Source organism: Nomascus leucogenys, chromosome 22a (assembly GCF_006542625.1).
Source record: "Nomascus leucogenys isolate Asia chromosome 22a, Asia_NLE_v1, whole genome shotgun sequence".
In the NCBI taxonomy this organism is placed as follows: domain Eukaryota; kingdom Metazoa; phylum Chordata; class Mammalia; order Primates; family Hylobatidae; genus Nomascus; species Nomascus leucogenys.
In genome coordinates, this window is record NC_044402.1 from 3,850,570 (window position 1) to 3,872,239 (window position 21,670).

Sequence of the window (21,670 nt, forward strand, 5' to 3'; positions counted from 1 at the left end):
ACGCCCCACCGTCAGAGGAGCACCAAGCTGCCAGCACTGTATGCCCATGCCCCATTTTCTATTCCTCTCTTCAAACAAGGGTGTATTTTGAAAAAAATTCAAGATCACCACCCACATTCCTCCCATGTCTCTCCTTGGCACCCGAGCTCATACCTATTGAATCGTTTCAGCATGATGGCATTTTCTGTGCAAAGGTCATCAGCAGGCAAGGAGCTGGCCTGCCAGCGAAGACGCTCATCGGCATTGGAAAGGTATTCCGTCCTGGCAATATCTGTACGGAACTGAAAGGCAAGGCCGTTACCTTTCCTCCTCTTCAAAGCCACAGACGGGACTGTTCTCAAGTTAAGACTCTAACTGTGCACTAAACACCAGCTTGCCTCACACTGTTCGCACATCCTTTGTGAATTCCCCGTGATTCTCACCTGGATGTTGGCTTGCTGTAGGTGATGGGACCAGGTAGTGAACAAGTTCTGACGCATCTGCTGGTCAAAGTAACCCGCGTAGGCAATGAACGCAGCTGACAAGAGACAGTCCCCAGCAATGGTGGACATCTGGTTTTTGAAAGTTTCACTTGTTTTTTCCCATCGTTCACGTTCAGCAGACAAGCTCTTCAGAAGAGCAGTGCTCCGGTTTACCTAACAGGAAAACCAAACAAGATGCTCAGGGATCAGGCCTTTGAGGATTTATACCGAATCCTGCAAATCGGTTCATCCACATTATATGCAGGGTTTTGGGTGGGTTACAAACGTGCCCAAGTTGTTCACAATCCCAAAGGAGATGAGACCCAGATCATATATAACGAATGACCACACACGACTCAGAATCTCAGCGAGGCAGAAGCTGGGTACGGAGCGAGGCCCTCAGGCAGCAGAGCAAACAGGTCTGGAGCTGCCGGTGGGGGATTCAATGGCTGTAAAGTGTCCAGTTTGTATCAATCTATCCTAATTAACAACACTTAGTGAATACTCAGTGTATTATTTTCCAGGGAAAAAGTCCTCAGGGGCCTTACAGATGTTAAAGAGCTAATTCACTGAGGCCAGCGCATGTTAAAGTGTGTTAATCTCTGCTTCCACAGCAGGAAAGACTGAGGATGAATGATGATAATCTTACTTTTGCCTCGACAGCTGCCAGGTCCGCCTTGATGGCCTGGGCCTCTGAGATCAGGACGGCGTATTCCTCCTTGTAGCGGGCGATGCTGGCTTCCAGGTCTCGGATCATCTGCTCCACCTCGTTGGCCTTCTGCTGGTTGTCCTTGGCGTCATCTTCCAGCTTCTGCAGCTCATTGCGTAGGGGCTCCACTCTCTTTAACATGTCTGCGTAGTTAAGCTGGAAAGAACCAATTGATAACTGTTATTTAAGTGACAGGAAAAGAGGTCACCTTTCACACGGGAGCTCCTGGCTGTGTTAATCACCTGTGCAATTGCCCATTTCACCATAGGGCCGCAAGCCAGGGAAGCCCGATTCACAATTTCGTAATTGTAACTTGGATTGGACATGTAATTTTTCTTCATCTTCTCCCTTATGGCGTCACTGTAAAAGACGAATGATATTTCTAAACACATGCAGGACAAAAGCAAGGAAGAGTTTTCATAAAATTAAAATGGAAGAGACCAGGGCCAGCTCCCATCTCATTGCCCCAGTGACTGACCACTGGGGATGAGCTAGACTGACCCTTGGTTCTCAGGCGAAAGCTGAAAATGTGCTCTACACTTGAACAATTTCTTTCATTCTTCTTTTTTAATGAGACAGGGTCTTTCTCTGTCACCCAGGCTGGAGTGCGGTGGCATGATCTCGGTTCACTGAAGCCTTGATACCCTGGGTTCAGGCAATCCTCCCACCTCAGCCTCCCAAGTAGCTAGGACTACAGGCGCATGCCACCCCGCCCAGCTCATTTTTGTATTTTTTTGTAGAGACAGGGTTTCGCCATGTAGCCCAGGTTGGTCTCTAACTCCTAGGCTCAAGCACTTCACCTGCCTCAGCCTCCCAAAGTTCTGGGATTGGAGCCGTGAGCCACTGTGCCTGGCCTGAACAGCCGAAAGTTCTGGGATTGGAGGCGTGAGCCACCGTGCCTGGCCTGAACAACTGATTTCAATTTCTGGCAATACCTTGGCACTTCCACTTTCTCACCTGATCTCCTCTGCAGAGAAGTTGACGATGGTGGGGATGAAGTTCTCCCGCATGATGATGGAGCGGATCTGCTTCCAGTCTGTGGTGCTTTCCCCCAGCAGCAGGCAGATGGACTCCAGCGCCAGCTTCACGGCAGCAGGAGGGTTGGCCATGGACCTCACCTCCACCAGGTGCTGCTTCTTGATCGACTTCACAGCTGAGTGGCAGCAGGAGTGGATGAGGGTTGATGGGTGGGAGAAGACAGAGCAAAGCATGGTGAGAATGTACCAAACAGCCAGGAGCTCCAACTCCAATGAGAGAAAGGACAGCTAGCTGCTCAGAAGAGCTAAGAAATGAGAGACTTTTCTGTATTAAACCCTCTGGAATAGGGTAAGTAGCTGATCTCTTAAATGATTATGAAGATCTTACAAAATGCAAGCATTCCTTAAAAAGCAGGATATTACCTTTAAAATGTCTCACAAGTGCTAATTTCTTTATCTCCATAAAGATTAAGAATATATTAATTTACTATTTATTTGAGACAGAGTCTGGCTCTGTCGCCTAGGCTGGAGTGTAGTGGCGCAATCTCAGCTCACTGCAACCTCCGCCTCCCAGGTTCTAACGATTCTCCTGCCTCAGCCTCCTGAGTAGCTGGGATTACAGGTATGCACCGCCACGCCCGGCTAATTTTCTATTTTTAGTAGATATGGGGTTTCTCCATGTTGGTCAGGCTGGTCTTGAACTCCCGACCTCAGGTGATCCACCCGCCTCTGCCTCCCAAAGTGTTGGGATTACAGGCGTGAGCCACTGTGCCTGGCCAAAAATATTTTTAAAAAATATTTTACAAAATATTTTAAGTGCAATTGTGCATTTATTTTATATAATTTCAACAGACATTTTAAATTTGCTACAATTTAGAGGGATGAGTAAAGATGCGGAGTTAACAGTTCTAAAACAATGACTGCCAGGCACAGTGGCTCACACATCTTAGTACTTCTGGAGGCTGAGGCAGGTGGATCGCTTGAGCCCAGGAGTTTGAAACCAGCCTGGGCAATACGGCAAAACCCTGATTCCACAAAAAATATAAAAATTAGCTGAGTGTGGTGGTGCGCACCTATAGTTCCAGCTACTCAGGAGGCCCAGGTGGGAGGATCATCTGAAACAGGGAAGGCTGAGGCTACAGTGAGCCATGGTTGCACCACTACACTCCAGCTTGGGGGACAGAGTGAGACCCTGTCTCAAACAAAGCAAAACAAAAACAATGGCCAATGACTTCTACACACTGAAACAGTTTTCTAGGCTGAAATTTTTGTAAAACAATTTTAAGTAATTATTTAGAAGGTGAGAACTACATTAAATTATCATCCAAATCCAACTCTGAACGAAAATCTATAGGTTGAGTGGTGCATTTGAATTCGTCTTGTTGTATAAGGTAAAAACTACAGATAATTGGGTTATTTGAAACAGGTTAAATACAGTGGGCAAGAAGACAGCACTCTTTTTTTCTTGTGTTTTCATTTATTCATTTATTTTAAAATAGAGATGGGGGTCTAGCTGTGTTGCCCAGGCTGGTCACAAACTCCTAAGTTCAAATGGTCCTCCTGCCTCAAATGATCCTCCTGCCTCGGCCTCCCAAAGTGCTGGGATTAGTGTGAGCCACCTCGCCTGGCTGACAGCAGTCTTAATCACTGTGTAAATTGCAAATTAAAACAGGATGGCAGGTTATTGCCCTATTTCTATAGCATCTTACAGGCATGTAAGGAATGGAAAAAGAGAAGTAGGTGACTGCTATCAATACTTAAATTAGCAATTGGGTCATAGCCAGAACACTCAGAAATTCTAATTACAAGATAGTTACACTGAATATTTTATATTTCTTGGTGAAATTCAAGTCAGGGATTGATAAATAGCATACTTATGTAATTATCAACAGATCTCTAAAAATGTATATTGACATAAAGCTTATATTGTGAAGTTTCTTTTATGAGAGGGGTTTCACTATGGTAAACACAATCTAGCTCTGTAGGAACTTTGCTTTGAGAGATGAAGACAATCTCAAGCTTTCAGAAAAAGCTTCAGATGGTTACTAATGATATTTTTGGAAACCAGAACCTTGGAGGGAAGCGTTGTGCAATGTTCAGCGACCTGAACTCTGCAGTAATGTGGACGGAGACCACCCTTCCTAGACATCAAAGCTCTGACAGTCTTTACATACCATTCTGGGCCTCAATGACGGCAGGCTCCACCTTATCAAGATCTTCTTTGACACTCATCTGTTTGTCCGCAATTACCTCCTGCTGCTTATGCAGCTGTTCCTGGATTTCTTGGCTCATAACCTATAAAGGAGGGATGGCTTAGGTATGGGTTAAGCATTGGTTAATTTGCTGACTAAATTCTAAACAACATTCTTCACTCTGCCAATACACACACACACACACACACACACACTCTCTCTCTCTCTCTCTCTCTCTAACCCTAAGACCCATTTTGAACTACATTTCCTACTCTCTCATTGGAGACTGAAAATGCTCAGTCCTTACAGGCCAGAATTCCCTGACACCATACCTTCTTCTTTTCAGCCTCCTGCTGGTCTTTCACCATCTTTTTCAGCTTGTCATTGGCTGCTGCATTCTTCACCTCCAGCTCTTGGCTCTTTATCCTCAAGTCACGACGCAGTTCTTCTACCTAAAGAGCAAAGCCCACACTCAAGAGACGACACGTGCAGAAATCATATAGAAAGGGGTCCTCACTGCAGCTCACTCCCGTGAGGAATTTGTGCCTGTGACGCACCTGGTCGACTGTCTCTTTGATCTTCCTGAGCCCCACGTTCAAGTGCATCTGCTGCTCCTCCAGCTCGCTCCGCTTCTCGTGGAACAGGTTGGCGTAGTGATTGATGAAGTCCAGGTAGTGGCGAGGGGTGATGGCCATCGTTCTGCCGCCTCGCTTTGCTAGCCGAGCATTCGCCTTTCAGAAAATAGTTACATCTTCTCACTCTTCAGGAAACTCTGTGACTTAACCTCAGAAAACAATTTTGGCCTTGGCAGACAGGTGTGACATGATAGAAGGAGCCCGGCCCTCGGGGCCAGAACACTCGAGTCAGGCCTCAGCTTAGCCACTTAGAGCTTTCGAGATACCCCTTACACTTCCAAACTTCTCTAAGCCCTTTAACTTCTCTAAACTGAGGATGGTGATTACACCAACTTTAGAGGTGTACTTATGTGAAAAGGCATCACAAATGTCAGTTACTATAGAAAGGTTGGCTAGCCTGCTTCCACCTTTTATTAGTAAGAAATGACAAGAAAGGGGCAAGGCAGGCCTGTGTGAGAAACTGCTCTGGTCCCTTGATTTCTGAAGCACAGCAAGATGATCAGACTACCAGGGGAAGCCAGGGCTGGACGACATTCCAAGGGCAATGGAGATGGCCTGCAGGGGCTGGGCAGCAGGACACCTACAAGCTCAGAGTGGATTTCACAAAGCTTTTCTGGGAGAGAGGAGTAGACTGAGCTCTTCTATTACAGAGAATCTACAGCAAGGATTAGCAAAATATGGCTAGCAGGCCAAGCCTTGCATTTTTCAGTAATGAGGTTTTACTGGCCACAGCCACACCCATTCATTTATATATGGTCTCTGGAGGCTTTTGCCCTACAATGGCAGCACTGAGTAGCTGTGCCCGAGACTACTCTACCTGCAAAGGCTAAAACATTTATGATCTGGCTCTTTAAAGAGAAAGCGTGCTGACTCCTGGTCTAGAGGAGAGAGTAAGGGCCTGAACATACAGCAGCAGTGGGAGACAAAGGCAAAGGAGATCATTTTATCAGAGGCAGAGTCAGAGTCAGTGGGGGCACTAAAGTGTTAGATGACTCCAGAATTTGCAGCCCAGTGACACGAATGAGATGTTATTAAAGAGGTAAGAGGTAAGAAACAAGCATTTCCTTTACAAATAACAGTACAATGTCAAACATGAAGTGCCCTAAGGTCTATTTATGTTTTTTTGAGTCTGGGTCTCGCTCTGTTGCCCAGGCTGGATTGCAGTGGCATGATCTCAGCTCAATGTAACCTCTGCCTCCTGGGCTTAAGTGATCCTCCCACATCAGCTGCCTGAGTAGCTGGGACTATAGGTGCCCACCACCATGCCCAGCTAATTTTATTTGTATTTTTTTGTAGAGATGGGCTCTCGCCATGTTGCCCAGGCTGGTCTTGCACTCCTGGGCTCAAGTGATCCTCCTGCCTTGGCTTCCCACAGTGCTGGGATTACAGGCGTGAGTCACTGCACCTGGCCTTAAGGTCTATTTTTATAGCAATTTAGTTTTATATTAGCGTGATGGTTAGTTTTGTGTTTTATGTGTTGATCTCAAAACTGAACCCACCTGGTGAAGAGTCTGATGAACAAACACACAGCTGTTCACAATGGCTTCCCGATGGGATGGTGGCTGTGGCAGTTTATCATACACAACTGGCATGTAATCAGGTACGATGTAATTTGGCTTCTCCAGGTCCATCTTACTTGTGAATTCTTTGCCAACCTGATACAGTGCTTCGGTGGACCAGTCTCCAAACCAATTCAACACACACCTGAGAAAGAGGCCCATGTTTCAGAACAGCTATGAGGGGCAGGCTTTGTCCCTTGGAAGGATACCGACTTTCCTGACCCGGAGCCAAGTAAAGGCCCACGTACCTGTTGAAAAGTGCTGGTGATGTGGCTGCCCGGTCCTTGAGTCCCTCCGAGGACGGGTTCATGGTGAACACGACATGGAGGTTGCGGATAACCTGGCTAGTGAACCACTTGTAGAGCTCCTCGTGCGAGTCCAGCATCAGGCCTTCCTTCTGCGCCCCCTCTTTGCACTGCGTCATCAAGGTGGCATACTCGTCTCCTTCAAAGAGACCAGGCACCTGGGAAACAGCACAGTGCTGACTTACTGGTCCCCCGGTACCACGTAATGCAACGCAACACGTCACCTAATTACCTCTCCATTGGCCAGAAGGGTATTCATTCGCTCCAGGAATCCAGAATCTAATACATTAGATTCATCCATTATAAATGCTATCTTTTCATTTTTACAGCCAGAACGTCTCAATACTGTCCGTAGATCTTCATCAAAGTCTTCCCCTGTGTATTTCCTATGGACCTACAGAAGCAGAGGCAAGTTAGGTCCACTCCTACTCACTGAGCTCTGCACACATATCAAGAATCTGTTGCTGGGATTAAGAGGCCACCGACCAGACGCACCTTAATCTGGTACACACTCAAACCGTTCATCCAGGCGACGAAACGAGACAGGGTAGTTTTTCCTGCTCCACTAACACCAATCAGAAGCAAGTGGCCTTGAGGTTGACGGAATATTCTGAAACATTATGAGAACTATCAATGTTAAGACTTATAATGCCTCATTCCCCTTTTGACTCATATCTAGTGTCTACAGTATTTTGGACATGTTTTAACTTGAACTTGATATTAAACATTTGCTGAGCAACTGTTATTTGTGAAGTCCAAGAGAAATGCAAAGACCAGTAAGACACGGTCCTGTCCTCTAGACTGACATGAGAGACTAATGCAATTCCAGCAGAAGGTCAAAGGGCCATAATCATGGCAGGTATGCAGTGCTGGGGGAGGAAGAATGGAGTTCTGCTTAGGATGAACTGAGGATGGTTAAGCTGGACTTAGAAAGAAGAGAAGGGGGAAGCTGCTTGGTGGAGAAGGCTGAGGTGGAGGTGGTAGGACAGCAGGAGGCCTGGCGTGACCCGGCACACGCACTTACTCAAGAGCAGCTTAGGCGAGAGGTGGGGCTGTAACAACAAAAAAGCCCACCTGTCAATCCTCAGCACGTGGTCTAGCACTTCATTAAACAGGACCAGCGGAACATCAAGTTCTTCTTCATAAAAGACCTTCAGCCTAGCTTTGACGTAATCTCTTAACTCTTCTTGGTCTACTGGGATGTAATCCTATAGAAAAAAAGGTAATACCCAAATTACTTAGAAACTATTAGATAGTTAATAACTATTAGACCAAAGTCAACTGTATTTCCACATACCATGAAGAAACTGTTGAAAAATGCAACAAAAAGGGTATCATTTACAACATAGCGAAAAAATATAAATTCATTAGGAATGGATCTAAAAACATGAAACACTTTTTATTTATTTATTTATTTTTTTGAGATGGAGTCTTTCTCTGTCCCCCAGGCTGGAGTGCAGTGGCGCCATCTCGGCTCACTGCAAGCTCCGCCTCCCGGGTTCACGCCATTCTCCTGCCTCAGCCTCCCGAGTAGCTGGGACTACAGGCGCCCGCCACCACGCCCGGCTAATTTTTTGTATTTTTTACTAGAGCCGGCGTTTCACCGTGTTAGCCAGGATGGTCTCGATCCCCTGACCTTGTGATCCGCCTGCCTCGGCCTCCCAAAGTGCTGGGATTACAGGCTTGAGCCACCGCGCCCGGCAACACTTTTATAGAGAAAACTGAACTTCACCAAAAGGCAATGAAGATGACCTCAATACATGAAGAGACACACCATGATCACGGAGGGAAAAACACTCTACTATAAAAATGCCAGTTCCATCAAACTCATCCATAAGTTCAATGTAATCCCAATCAAAATCTCAGTGGTGGGAGGTGCTTATTGTCCTGGTGCAACCTGACAAGCCAATTCTGTATTTCATTTGGAACAGGAAAGATCCCTCTAAAAAAGAACCAGGTGTGAGGGCCTACCCTGTTTTTTTTGTTTGTTTGTTTGTTTGTTTTTTTTTTGAGAGTAGCCTCGCTGTGTCACCAGGCTGGAGTGCAGTGGCGTGATCTCAGCTCACTGCAACCTCCGCCTCCTGGGTTCAAGCAATTCTCCTGCCTCAGCCTCCCAAGTAGCTGGGACTACAGGCATGCGCCACCACGCCCAGGTAATTTTTGTATTTTTAGTAGAGATGGGGTTTCACCATGTTGGCCAGGATGGTCTTGATCTCTTAACCTTGTGATCTGCCTGTCTCGGCCTCCCAAAGTGCTGGGATTACAGGCATGAGCCACCGCACCTGGCCTGGGCCTGCCCTATTAAACAGACTTATTACCATAATCAGGACCACGTGGTTTTAGCACAGCGCGCAACAGATACCTATGCACACAGGGAAACTATGACGACAGACTGATACTGAAGAGTAAATTATTATTTAATAAACTTTACTGGGATAACGGGTGTCCACAAGGAAATAACTGAACATGGACCCGCTGCTCACTCTATACGCAAACTCAATTAGAGATGTGATTAAGGGTTTCAAAGATACATCCTTTTTTTTTTTTTTCCCTTGAGACAGGGTCTCACTCTGTCACCCAGGCTAGAGTGCAGCGGCCTGATCTCGGGTCACTGCAACCTCCGTCTCTTGGGTTCAAGTGATTCTCCTGCCTCTCAAGTAGCTGGGACTACAGGTACATGCCACCATGCCTGGCACATTTTTGTATTTTTTTTTTTTTTTTTTTTGAGATGGAGTCTCCCTCTGTTGCCCAGGCTAGAGGGCAATGGCGCGATCTTGGCTCACTGAAACCTCCGCCTTCCAGGTTCAAGTGAGTCTCCCGCCTCAGCCTCCTGAGTACCAAGATTACAGGCATGCGCCACCACGCCTGGCTGATTTTTGTATTTTTAGTAGAGATGGGGTTTCACCATGTTGGTAAGGCTGGTCTCGAACTCCTGACCTCGTGATCCACCTGCCTCGGCGAGACGGGGTTTCACCATGTTGGGCAGGCTGGTCTCGAACTCCTGACCTCAGGTGATCCCCCCACCTTGGCCTCCCAAAGTGCTGGGATTACAGGCGTGAGCCACTGTGCCCAGCCTGAAAGATGCATCTTTAAGAAGTTTGTTCTTCCAAAGACCTTATAAAGAGTAAAAAAAGGCTTATAAAGACCTTATAAAGAGTAAAAAAAAGGCGGTGACTCACGCCTGTAATCCCAGCACTTTGGGAGGCCGAGAGGGGTGGATCACGAGGTCGGGAGATCGAGACCATCCTGGCTAACATGGCGAAACCCCGTCTCTACTAAAAACACAAAAAAATTAGCCAGGCGTGGTGGCGAGCGCCTGTAGTCCCAGCTACTCGGGAGGCTGAGGCAGGAGAAGGGCGTGAACCTGGGAGGCGGAGCTTGCAGTGAGCCGAGATCACGCCACTGCACTCCAGCCTGGGCGACTGAGTGAGACTCCGTCTCCAAAACAAAAAAAAAGAGTAAAAAAAAGATAAGCCAGAGGGAGACGTTTCCTATAAATGAAAAAGAATGGGTACCTAGAGTCTTAAAATATATAGAAAATTCTACCAATATTGAACACACCCACCTTACTACTCCCAGCTCCTATCAGGCCCTCTGCCTTGTATGCCCTCCCTGACGTGGTGAACCTTTCTAGAGAAAGCTGAACTTCACTGAAAGCCATTCAGAAGACCTAAACACACGAAGACCAATGCAAGGGTCATTCTCCCAGAAATCTCTTCCCAGCCTGAGTTACCTCCCTCTGTCCCGCTCTTTCCTCCACTGGAATGGAAGCTCCCTAAAAGAAGCTCTTACTCATGTCTATCACCTGGGGCTACTCAATGAAATGCATGTCAAGACTGTAACTCAGTAAACGTCCTCATCCTTTTCAGAGAAAAAGGACAACTCACACCTATTCTGGAGAGGTGAACTCCAGCTAGCATTTTAGCATATGAAACATTTTCACACAAGTTATTCACAATTGTCCTATTTTCAGTGTGAGGAATGTGAAAACAAATTTGTGAAGCAAAGTTTTCTTTCACTGCAAACCCGCTGAAGCAACACCTTCTACAGGCTGGAAATCCAATGGCTCGACCCTCACACAGAAGTCAGAACCCCAACAGCAGCCAGCCAGCCACACTCCTGGGAGTTCCTGCCCTAAAGTATCAGCGACTGCAAACCCGTAGCACATCACTGCTGTAACCGCAGCCTATTTTATAGTGCACTTTAGGACAGAGAGATTTTTCTTGTTTTTTAAGTGTTTTTTTGAGGTAAGGTCTCACTTTGTCACCCAAGCTGGACTCTTTTTAAGTTTTTATTCTTTTTTATTGTTATTTTTTGAGACGGAATCTCGCTCTGTTGCCCAGGCTGGAGTGCAGTGGCATGACCTTGGCTCACTGCAACCTCTGCCTCCCGGGTTCAAGCGATTCTCAGACTCCTCAGTAGCTGGGATTACAGGCACATGCCACCATGCCTGGCTAATTTTTGTCTTTTTAGTAGAGATGGAGTTTCAGCATGTTGTCCAGGCTGGTCTCGAACTCCTGACCTCAAGTGATCTGCCTGCCTTGGCCTCCCAAAGTGCTGGGATTACAGGCGTGTGCCACTGCACCTCGCTGTATTTTTTTTTTTTTTTTTTTTGAGACAGAGTTTCGCTCTTGTTGCCGAGGCTGGAGTGCCATGGCGTGATCTCAGCTCACCGCAACCTCTGCCTCCCTGGTTCAGAAGATTCTCCTGCCTCAGCCTTCTAAATAGCTGGGATTACAGACATGCGTCACCATGCCCAGCTAATTTTGTATTTTTAGTAGAGACGGGGTTTCTCCATGTAGGTCAGGGTGGTCTCGAACTCCCGACCTCAGGTGATCCACCGGTGGCCTCAGCCTCCCAAAGTGCTGGGATTACAGGCATGAGCCACCGCGCCCGGCCGATATTTTGTTTTTTAAAGTATTTTTTGAAACAGAGTTTTGCTCTTTTACCCAGGCTGCAGTATGGTGGCATGACCACAGCTCACTGTGACTTCCTGGGCTCAAGCCTCCCAAGTTGCTGGGACCATAGGCGTGAGTTACCTTGCCTGGCTAAATTTTCAAATTTTTTTGTAGAGGTAGGGTCTTACTATGTTGCCCAGGCTGGTCTCAAACTCCTGGGATCAAGTGATCCTCCTGCCTCAGCTTCCCAAAGTGCTGGGATTACAGGTGTGAGACACCATACTCGGCCTAAAGATATTTTTGAGTAGAAGATAATTCGTTAGAATTCATTAAGAGTTAGAAAGGGATGGCAGAAAAAGAAGTATGTCTGAAATGATGCGAGTTTGCTACCTTTGACAGCCAGTTGCTGTACAAGATGGGTCGGCTCATTGCCTTCTCTCTGTCGATGTTAGGGAAGTGCTTCAGAGCAACCGTGTCGATGTTCTCATCAGTCCAACGCCTCTCCTCATCCTCTACGAGTCTGTGGGGAGAGCAGCATGTGCATTTGGGTAACTAGAGGGCACGGTGAAGAAGCATCATGTTTGTGGGTGCTGTGGGCTCTTCCAGAGGATGCAGTCAGTCTTTACCACACATCTTCCTTTACTATGCATGGACAAACCTAAAAGCTGAACTCATGACAGCTTAGGCAACCTGAAATTTTATTTATTTACTTACTTACTCACAGAGTCTCACTTTTTTTTTTTTTTTTTTTTTCCTGAGACGGAGTCTCTCTCTGTCGCCAAGGCTGGGGTGCAGTGGCGCTATCTTGGCTTACTGCAAGCTCCGCCTCCCGGGTTCACACCGTTCTCCTGCCTCTCTCCCGAGTAGCTGGGACTACAGGTGGCTGCCACCACACCTGGCTAATTTTTTGTATTTTTAGTAGAGACAGGGTTTCAGCATGTTAGCCAGGATGGTCTCAATCTCCTGACCTCGTGATCCGCCCGCCTGGCCCAGAGTCTCACTCTTACTTACTTACGTACTTACAGCCTGGCAACAGGCTGAAGTGCAATGGCGCGATCTTACTTACTTACTTACAGAGTCTCACTCTGTTGCCCAGGCTGAAGTGCAGTGGTGCGATCTTGGCTCACGGCAACCTCTGCTTCCCAAGTCCAAGCGATTCTCCTGCCTCAGCCTCCTGAGTAGCTGGGATTACAGGCATGTGCTACCATGCCCAGCTAATGTTTGTATTTTTAGTAGAGATGGGGTTTCGCCATGCTGGTCTCGAGCTGTAATCCCAGCACTCCGGGAGGGCAGAGGCAGGCGGACCACTTTAAGTCAGGAGTTCAAGACTAGCCTGGCCAATGTGGTGAAACCCTGTCTCTACTAAAAATATAAAAATCAGCCAGGCGTGGTGGCACATGTCTGTAATCCCAGCTACTCTGGGGGCTAGGGCACAAGAATTGCTTTGAACCCAGGAGACGGAGGTTGCAGTGAGCTGAGATCATGCCACTGCACTCTAGCCTGGGTGACAAAGCGAGACTCTGTCTCAAAAAAAAGAAATGGGAACTGTGATGCGTGTAGTTTTAGAGGTGTAAGACTTACTACAAGGCAAGCAGGTGAGACTGACTGCGCTGCTGTGTGAGGACCTTTTGAGAAGCTGACTGTAAGATCTCCTATGCAGGCTACCAGGTGAGGGTCTAGTGAAGGCAGGTATATACTTACTGAAGCCAATCTGAATTTGTAAGCACAACTGCTGTTGCTACATTTGAATTTAAACAAAATTCTCTGTGGTATTAGAAATCTGTGAAAGCTACATTGTGGGAGACAGGCTCTTGCTCTGTCACTCAGGCTGAGTGCAGTGGCACGATTATGGCTCACTGTAGCTGCAGCCTCCCAGGCTCAATCGATCTTCCTGTCTCAGCCTCCCAAGTAGCTGGGACTACAGGTACATGCCACCACACCTGGCTAATTTTTTATTTTTTTGTAGAGATGGGGGTCTCACTATGTTGTTCAGGCTGGCCTTGAACTCCTGAGCTCAATGATCCTCCTGCCTCGACCTCCCAAAGTGCTGGGATTATAGGTGTGAACCACTATGCCCAGCCAATTTTTTTTTAATTGAAAAGGGGAGAGTGAAGGTAGGTGACGTAGCAACAATAACGAAAGACTGTTTAAAAAGCAGCAGAACTCCAATAAGAAATAAAAACAGGGCTGCCACGGCCAACACGCCCTGCACTCTGCCTTGCCTGCTCATCTCTTACAGTGGCTCTCAGTAATGTACCTGGTGTTGCCCAAGAACGCCAAGGACTCGGGTTGGAAAGCCAGTGATTACAACTAGGCGGTATTCTGAGACTCCTTGTACAGTAATGACAGGAAAAACTGCAGGATGCCACCTGGTCCAGAGGCACAGCTGCCAAACACTTAAGCATTTCTTGGTCTGGAGGGAACCATCTGCCAAGTCATCTTACTGCAATTCAAACCACAAAACCTTCCACAGTTGATGCCGATCAGTCATCCGTTAGCAATTTTTCCCCTTAAGTATTGGTCACTTAACTAGAAAAACTCAAAACTTACAAGAATTGATCCAAGTGGGCAACAGGTAAAAGTGAAAACCAGTGCCCCAGAGCTGCAGCTGCAAAGCCTTTGATGAGAACACAGACTGAGAATCAGGAAGAAGGGTGGTGGTTACAGAGCATGCACAGTGGGCAGTTGTAGGGAGACCTTTTAACTCAGCAGTGAACCCGTGCTCTGGTAAGGTTATCACAGGCAGCTGCTACCTTGTGTGGTCCCACCTGACAGTTTAAAAGGTTTATTAAAGTGCCCCGTTTTTTGACTTCTATGATACATCTTTTTAAAAAAGTACCCTGTTCACGGCCACAAGGTTTATGAAAGTGCCTTGCGTAAGCAGACAGTGGTGGGCCAGCCGGTGCATTCAGTGCCCTGTGACTTTGTTACCCTGGGGCAACTGTGACCAGTGTCCAGATGGGAGGCTGCCCTGGCTGACTCTGCTCCTTCCACCACTGGCACCACCTGGCTCTAACTTAGGCAGGCCACCCCTGCAAAGACCCCAGCTTCGACAGCTGTTAAGAACTCAGAGCAGGGGAGAATGGGACCAACTGGATCCTTGGCTTCCCTTACCGGTCTTGGAAGAGACGCAGAGCTTCATGTGCCCAAATCCGAATGAGGCCTTCAACAGGCAGGGTCTCCAGAGGTCTCAGCGCTTCAAAGATGCCTCTCACCCACCTAGTCATTTCACGGGGTGAATAGATATAGTGAGGTTGTGTATCCTGGGTGAATCTCTCCTACGGGAATGACAAAAATAAGACACAGAGAAGTGATCAAAAGGGAAAATATGGCAAAACATGTTTACATTAAAGAACCTAGGCCCTGAAATATTTAAGAAGATAGTTGGACATGGTGGTGGGTGCCTGTAGTCCCAGCTACTAGGGAGGCTGAGGCAGAAGAATCGCTTGAACCCAGGAGGCGGAGGTTGCAGTGAGCGGAGACTGTGCCACTGCACTCCAGCCTTGGTGACAGAGCGAGACTCCGTCTCCAAATGAGTAAACAATGTTGGAACAATTGGATAACTGTCCAGAACAAAGTTAGATTCAAGCTGCTCACTTTATGCTGAAATACATTATATTTAACGATTTAAATATTTAAACAATGAAACTACAAAAAAATCCTTCTGAAAATACTTAAAATTAAAAGCAAATTAAATACTGGGAAAAAGCATCTGCCACCTATGACAAGCAAGCTGTCCCAAAGCATGAAGAGTGAGGGAGACACAGCAGGGCAGTCGGCGGCTCCCACTCATCCCCCGCAGCCAGTGGCTCCATGGGAGGCTCAACAGAGAAATGCAAATAGCAACGAGAGTCACTTCTCACCAAATGGGCAAAGACGTTTTTGTTAATGACTATTTTTTAAATGTTGCAGAATACAGGGAAGTGGGTGCTGCTGGTGGGAGCATAGCTGGTCCAACCATCTTGAGAGCAGTCTGGCAGATATGCAGCCTTTATATACATTTAGAAACTGTACAGCTCTATTTTCATCATATACACATACATACACACGCATAGGATAATGATTAAGCATGGAAATGTCAGCAGGCTTAGCACCTGCATAGAAAAGTGACTTTGATGACAGACCTTGGAGAAAGTCTCTCGGCTCAATAACATCTCTGAATAAAGTCCAATCTTTATTTCAATAAAGTTCTCATTTTATTTTGAGATAGAGTCTCACTCTGTCACCCAGGCTGGTGCAGTGGCACAATCACGGCTCACCGTAAGCTCTGCCTCCAGGTTCAAGCAACTCTCCCACCTCAGCCTCCTGGGAAGCTGAGACTACAAGCATGCACCACCACGCCCACCTATTTTTTGGAGAGACAGGGTTTTGCCATGTTGTCCACACTGGTCCCAAACTCCTGGGCTCAAAGGATCCACCCACCTCAGCCTCCCAAAATGCTGGGATTACAGGTGTGAACCACCACACCTGGCCAATAGAGTGCCTTAATTATGTGAGGAAAACAATTTCTGGAAGAGCAAAGAAACTCTGCGTACCTGAGACATGGTGTAGAACTCCACCATGGCAGCAGTGAGCGGCTCTGCATATGTCCGCAGGGATGGAATGAGCCTCAGCATGGCGCGGTTGAAGGTGCCGTAGATCTGTGTGAGGGAGGCGGGGCCCGGGTAATCCACATACACGACAGGCACATGACGCAGGAACCTGTGCACAGACAGCCCAGCTCAGTGCCCCTCCCTGACAGTGGCTCCAAGGAAGGGGCAGTGTGCCAGTGGAGTCGCCCTGTCCAGGGCCCTGTCTGGAGGTCACTTCCTAACCCAGCTATGCAGACTTGACATCAGTGTTAGCTGAGATCACACACACACTGCCCAGGCTTGGGGTCTGACACACAACAGTCGATGGAAAACACTTGAAAAAGAAACCAGCAAAGATGAAAAAGTAACCAAGGCTTATTTCAGCCTCATCTTGGCTCTACAGATGAGTCTGGAGCAGTTCATCACTACCAAGAGATCAATGCTTTTATTTCATTTTATTTTATTTTATTTATTTATTTATTTTTTTGAGACAGAGTCTCGCTCTGTCGCCCAGGCTGCAGTGTAGTGGCGTGATCTCGGCTCACTGCAAGCTCCACCTCCCAGGTTCACGCCATTCTGCTGCCTCAGCCTCCCAAGTAGCTGGGACTACAGGTGCCCACCACCATGCCCGGCTAATTTTTTGTATTTTTAGTAGAGATGGGGTTTCACCGTTATTAGCCAGGATGGTTTCAATCTCCTGACCTTGTGATCTGCCCATCTCGGCCTCCCAAAGTGCTGGGATTACAAGCGTAAGCCACCACGCCCGGCCTTAATTTTGTTTTTGTATTTTTTAGTAGAGATGGGGTTTCACTGTGTTAGCCAGGATGGTCTCGATCTCCTGACCACATGATCCGCCCGCCTCGGCCTCCCAAAGTGCTGGGATTACAGGCGTGAGCCACCGCGCCCGGCCAATGCTTTTATTTTTAACATGTTTTCCTGGCATTACAACGCAGAGAAGTAACCCAAGAGGAACCCACAATAAGCAGTATTGTTATCTTTATTATCAAAACCAGGTTTTTGTGGTGCTGTGTTTACAGCCACCCTGGAGCTGTGTGTGTGTGAAGCAGAGCGGTATACCGAGCTGTTTTACCTGTGTGAGAGGGGCTTTCTTCCAGGGTCTGTGGGGGGATTACAAGCTCCAACAAACTGGATTCTCTCCAGCTTCACCCACGTTTGATCTGAGGTACGGTAAAAGCCTCCGTGCTCCACCATCTGAAGGAAGGGACAGGTACCACATTAGGAGCAAAACGTGAACAAGAAACATTGTGGGCAGGAAGGGCCTTGTGGATAGAAACAAACCTGTCTGATGAAGGATATGACCCTCTGGGTCCCGTATTTATCCATATCTGGCAAGTTGATTTCATCACAGAACAACACCAGCCACTTTCCAAGTTGAACAGGAGCCAAAACAACTCCGTTAGGCGTGCGCCTGTACTCACAGTAGTGATCAAAAGTCTTCAGAAGCAGCTCTGGAGTAGTAGCACTGGAGAAGTTGAGACCCACCACCTTTGGAGGGAAGATACAAAACCATGACACTGTAAGACCAACCCCATGCTCAACACCAAAAGGTCTGCTGTCCACCTCCTGGCCTCTTTACCTCCATGTCAGGCAAGGCCCGGAGGGCGCTGAAGAGTGTCATGGTCTTGCCAGACCCAGGAGGGCCACACAAGACCAGGGGCTTGTGCTCGGCCAGCCAAGTGTACAAGAGGGCTTCGTGGCGGACTGTGTCCAGTGTTGGCACGACGACATCAGGGGCTGCCACCTTGTGCGTCTCCACTTCAATCTGAGGCACCTTGGCCTGCCACGGAGACCACTCTCCACTGATGGACACCTACACACACAGATGGAAGTGTGAGTCCGGCTGGAACCAAGGTGCCTCCTCACGAGGTTTGTTTACCTGAACACAAACTTGAACTTTCAGAATAAGGAAGCAATTGGTCAGGTTAATCTGCATTCTTTGCTAACACATGGAACTAAAAGGATAAAGTCCTTCTATGAAATGGAATAAAATGAAAAGACGAAGTCAAGGTCCATGGTCAGGTTGTTCCAGGATGAGTTAAATCAACAAGACAAGCATCAGAAACACGGGCTGTAACTGCATGCTCACCTCATAATCGATAATGGGTATGTTGGGCGCAGTGGGCAGAGGCACGGTCGTGATTCTTCTGATGTATTCACCCAGCTCTGCTCTCATTTTTAGCCGGCTGTCTCCAGACAGGGACCAGAGTATGGCATAAACCAGATATCGCTATTAAAAAAGGAATTAAACTTTGATTTTTATAAAATTTCAACAACAAAAGAAAGACACAGCAAAGTTAACCTAAAGACAGTGGTTCCCAGTCTTCTTGCATCACAGACACCCATTGCACCTTTCCTAGCCCCTCAACGAAGGCTTTGCCCTCGCCTAGGAGACAGTGCACATCCACACAGGTGCAGCATTTCAGAGGTCCTCAGACCTGTGGTCTGGCGCAGTGGTGAGCTCTGGAAAGCCCCTGATGCCCCCTGACCTGAATGTAGCGCTCCAGCTGCTCGATCTGCATGGGGAAGTCGGGATGGTTGGCGTTATACTGCGCCACGTTGCGGCAGGCCTGGTGCAGCATGGAGAAGAGCGAGCCCAGGCAGCGCAGGCGTGTTAGGTCCATGATGTGCTCCAGCTGGAAGGCGTGCTCTAGCGCCTTGGTGACCAGGCCGTTGGACGTGAAGTACGGTTGCATGATTGTAGCTGCATCTCTTTGGATCTAGAAAGTGGAATGAGTGATACTTAACTATCTTTCAAAAGGCAGGCGAGTTTCATCGATTCTAACCTGGTCCCCGGAGAAGGTCATACGACCTTGAAAAACTAATTTTGGATGAAGCTTCAATGACCAATCTTCATTTTCCTTCACCCTGGTGGTTCTCAAAAACCCTGCTTCCCAGGAACTTTGGTTTTCCCACTGAACATGGAAAACAGCAGTCTTTCATCAATTTGTAGAGAAAAGTAAGATAATGAAAAGAATTCTTTAAATTTTCCAATACATAACTTTTAACATTTGTAGCTGCTACAGCTGGGCTTCCTTGTTTAAGCTGGCAGAAGACAACATTGATTACACAAAACTTGGCTGGGTACAGTGACTCACACCTATAATCCCAGCACTTTGAGAGGCCAAGGCAGGTGGACTGCTTGGGCCCAGGGGTTCAAGACCAGCCTGGGCAACACAGCGAGATCATATCTGAACATCCTAGCACCCTCACGTCATGATATGTGGGTCCCACCTGGGCGTACCTGCAGCATGGGGGAAGCAGCCTCCTCCCCCTCATCCTCTTTGCCCTTGCGCCGCCGCTGTGCCTCATCCTCCCCTTCATCCAGCGGGATGCTGCGCAGCCTGGCCAGGAAGTTGTTGAAGATCATGTCGGTGCTCAGCACATCCTCACTGAACCAGACCATGCCGCAGCGCGACACTGTGGCCAAGGTTGCGTATTTCAAGTCCTGTACCTCAAACATTATTCTCACCTTGAAAGAAAACATTAAGCAGATTTAATGACATAGGTTTGGAACAAACCTGGACATTAAGATTCTTTTACCTATATACACACTGAAAGGGTGACTTAAAACTTAATTTTCCTATACAGAAAGTAGCTGGGCATGGTGGCGTGTGCCTGTAATTGCAGCTACTTGGGAGGCTGGGGCAGAAGAATCACTTGAGCCTGGGAGGTGGAGGTTGCAGTGAGCCACGATCATGCCACTGCACTCCAGCCTGGGTGACAGTGAAAACCTGTCTCAAAAAATTTTTTTCTGCACTTATTTAAAAAAAAAACCAAAAAACGCCTACAGCTCACATCATTACAGTATTCACCATTCTTTCTATAGGAATCTGGGCAGGACAAGTGTGTGTAGCAGGGAGAAGAGCAGGGCAGACCACCTTGTTTAAGGTTTCCCACTCTTCTTGAGGGCACAGAAGCAACAGTCCCTCCAAGGGTGACGTCAGCAGTGACTGTGTCCTGGATGCCCACCGGGCCTGGAGCCCTCCAGTCTCACATAACCTGACCAGGCAGGCATGCTGTCGTCTCCGGTGGTTTTTTTTTTTTGAGATGGAGTTTTGCTCCTGTTGCCCAGGCTCGAATGCAATGGCGTGATCTCGGCTCGCTGCAGTGCCTCCCGGGTTCAAGCGATTCTCCTGTCTCAGCCTCCTAAGTAGTTGGGATTACAGGCATGTGCCACTATGCCCAGCTAATTTTTTGTCATTTTAGTAGAGATGGGGTTTCATCGTGTTGGTCAGGTTGGTCTCAAACTCCTAACCACAGATGACCCACCTGCCTTGGCCTCCCAAAGTACTGGGATGACAGGTGCGAACCACCATGCCCAGCCTCATCTCCAGTTTAAAGATGGTGCAGGTGACTTGCTGGGGTCCCACTGCTAGTAAGTGGTTGAGATTCAAAGCAGGTGATAGGACTCCAGAGCCTTAACCTCAGAGCTGTAATTGCCTCACAAGGAGATCAATCTCCTCTGACAACAGTTAGACTCTACTGGATCTGCTGTCAGAGCGGAATTTGAGTTGTTGGAGTAAGAGCACACTTTCAGGCAGTACTAAGAATCCATGGCTGGCTCCTGAAGCTGAGATAAATACCAATCCTAAGCCTTGTTGTTAAAGGCTCATAAGCTGATCAGGCCTGAAATCTTGCATCATCCTTGAATCCTTTCCCTCACACCCACATCCAGTCCATCAGCAAATCCCACGCATGCTTTAAACTCCGGCCACAGTCAGTCACCTCTCAGCACCTTCACTGCTGCCAGCTCGCCCCCTGTCCCTGGTGCCTGGAGGTCTGAGGCAGCCTCCAACTGGCCTCCTGGCTTTCACCCTGCCCTCTTCATTCTCCAAATGGCAGCCAGACGGATCTTCGTGGACATACATCAGGGAACATTGCTCCTGTCCAGGCTGCTCCACGGATCCCAGCTTACCCAGTGTACAACCTCACACCCCCACAATGACCTCCAGGGCCCCTGACCTGGCTCGTTTCCTCTCTGGTCTCAGCCCTGACTTGTCCTCCCCAGTCTTCTCCGCTTCAGCCGACTACCCCTTGCTGTCCTCACGTACAACAGCCCCCTGTCCCAGACCTGCTACTCCTGCTGTGTGTTTCTTTGCCCAGAATACTTGGGAGACTTGGGACCTACTCCCTCACTCCCCTAAGTGTCTGCTCAAACCACGTTCTCAGGGAAGGCTTCACATTTTAACCTCCAACCCCCACCAACACCTGACAGCACACTTTCCATTTCTTTTTTTCTTTGCACCAATCACTATTTATTTTGTTTGTCCATTTTCTGCATCACACGTGAGCAAGGGCTTTTGTCTTCCTGCTTTTTTTTTTTTTTTTTTTGAGACGGAGTC

At 47.8% G+C, this 21,670-nt stretch overlaps 1 protein-coding gene across 1 annotated transcript in view; it reads right to left on the reverse strand.

Moving 5' to 3' along the window:
* Positions 1-21,670, reverse strand: part of DYNC1H1 (dynein cytoplasmic 1 heavy chain 1) — an 88,642-nt gene that overhangs the window by 15,974 nt on the left and 50,998 nt on the right. The window contains exons 35-56 of the mRNA XM_003276164.4: positions 19,570-19,797; positions 18,815-19,045; positions 18,415-18,555; positions 17,905-18,138; positions 17,607-17,813; positions 17,398-17,519; positions 16,272-16,437; positions 14,851-15,014; positions 12,127-12,256; positions 7,913-8,046; positions 7,334-7,448; positions 7,071-7,232; positions 6,782-6,996; positions 6,474-6,678; positions 4,897-5,070; positions 4,672-4,791; positions 4,322-4,442; positions 2,128-2,323; positions 1,413-1,530; positions 1,111-1,326; positions 423-635; positions 154-281 (exon numbers count right to left, since the gene is read on the reverse strand). Of these exons, the coding sequence (XP_003276212.1) occupies positions 154-281; positions 423-635; positions 1,111-1,326; positions 1,413-1,530; positions 2,128-2,323; positions 4,322-4,442; positions 4,672-4,791; positions 4,897-5,070; positions 6,474-6,678; positions 6,782-6,996; positions 7,071-7,232; positions 7,334-7,448; positions 7,913-8,046; positions 12,127-12,256; positions 14,851-15,014; positions 16,272-16,437; positions 17,398-17,519; positions 17,607-17,813; positions 17,905-18,138; positions 18,415-18,555; positions 18,815-19,045; positions 19,570-19,797 (3,740 nt within the window). The remainder of the gene's footprint in view (positions 1-153; positions 282-422; positions 636-1,110; positions 1,327-1,412; positions 1,531-2,127; positions 2,324-4,321; positions 4,443-4,671; positions 4,792-4,896; positions 5,071-6,473; positions 6,679-6,781; positions 6,997-7,070; positions 7,233-7,333; positions 7,449-7,912; positions 8,047-12,126; positions 12,257-14,850; positions 15,015-16,271; positions 16,438-17,397; positions 17,520-17,606; positions 17,814-17,904; positions 18,139-18,414; positions 18,556-18,814; positions 19,046-19,569; positions 19,798-21,670) is intronic.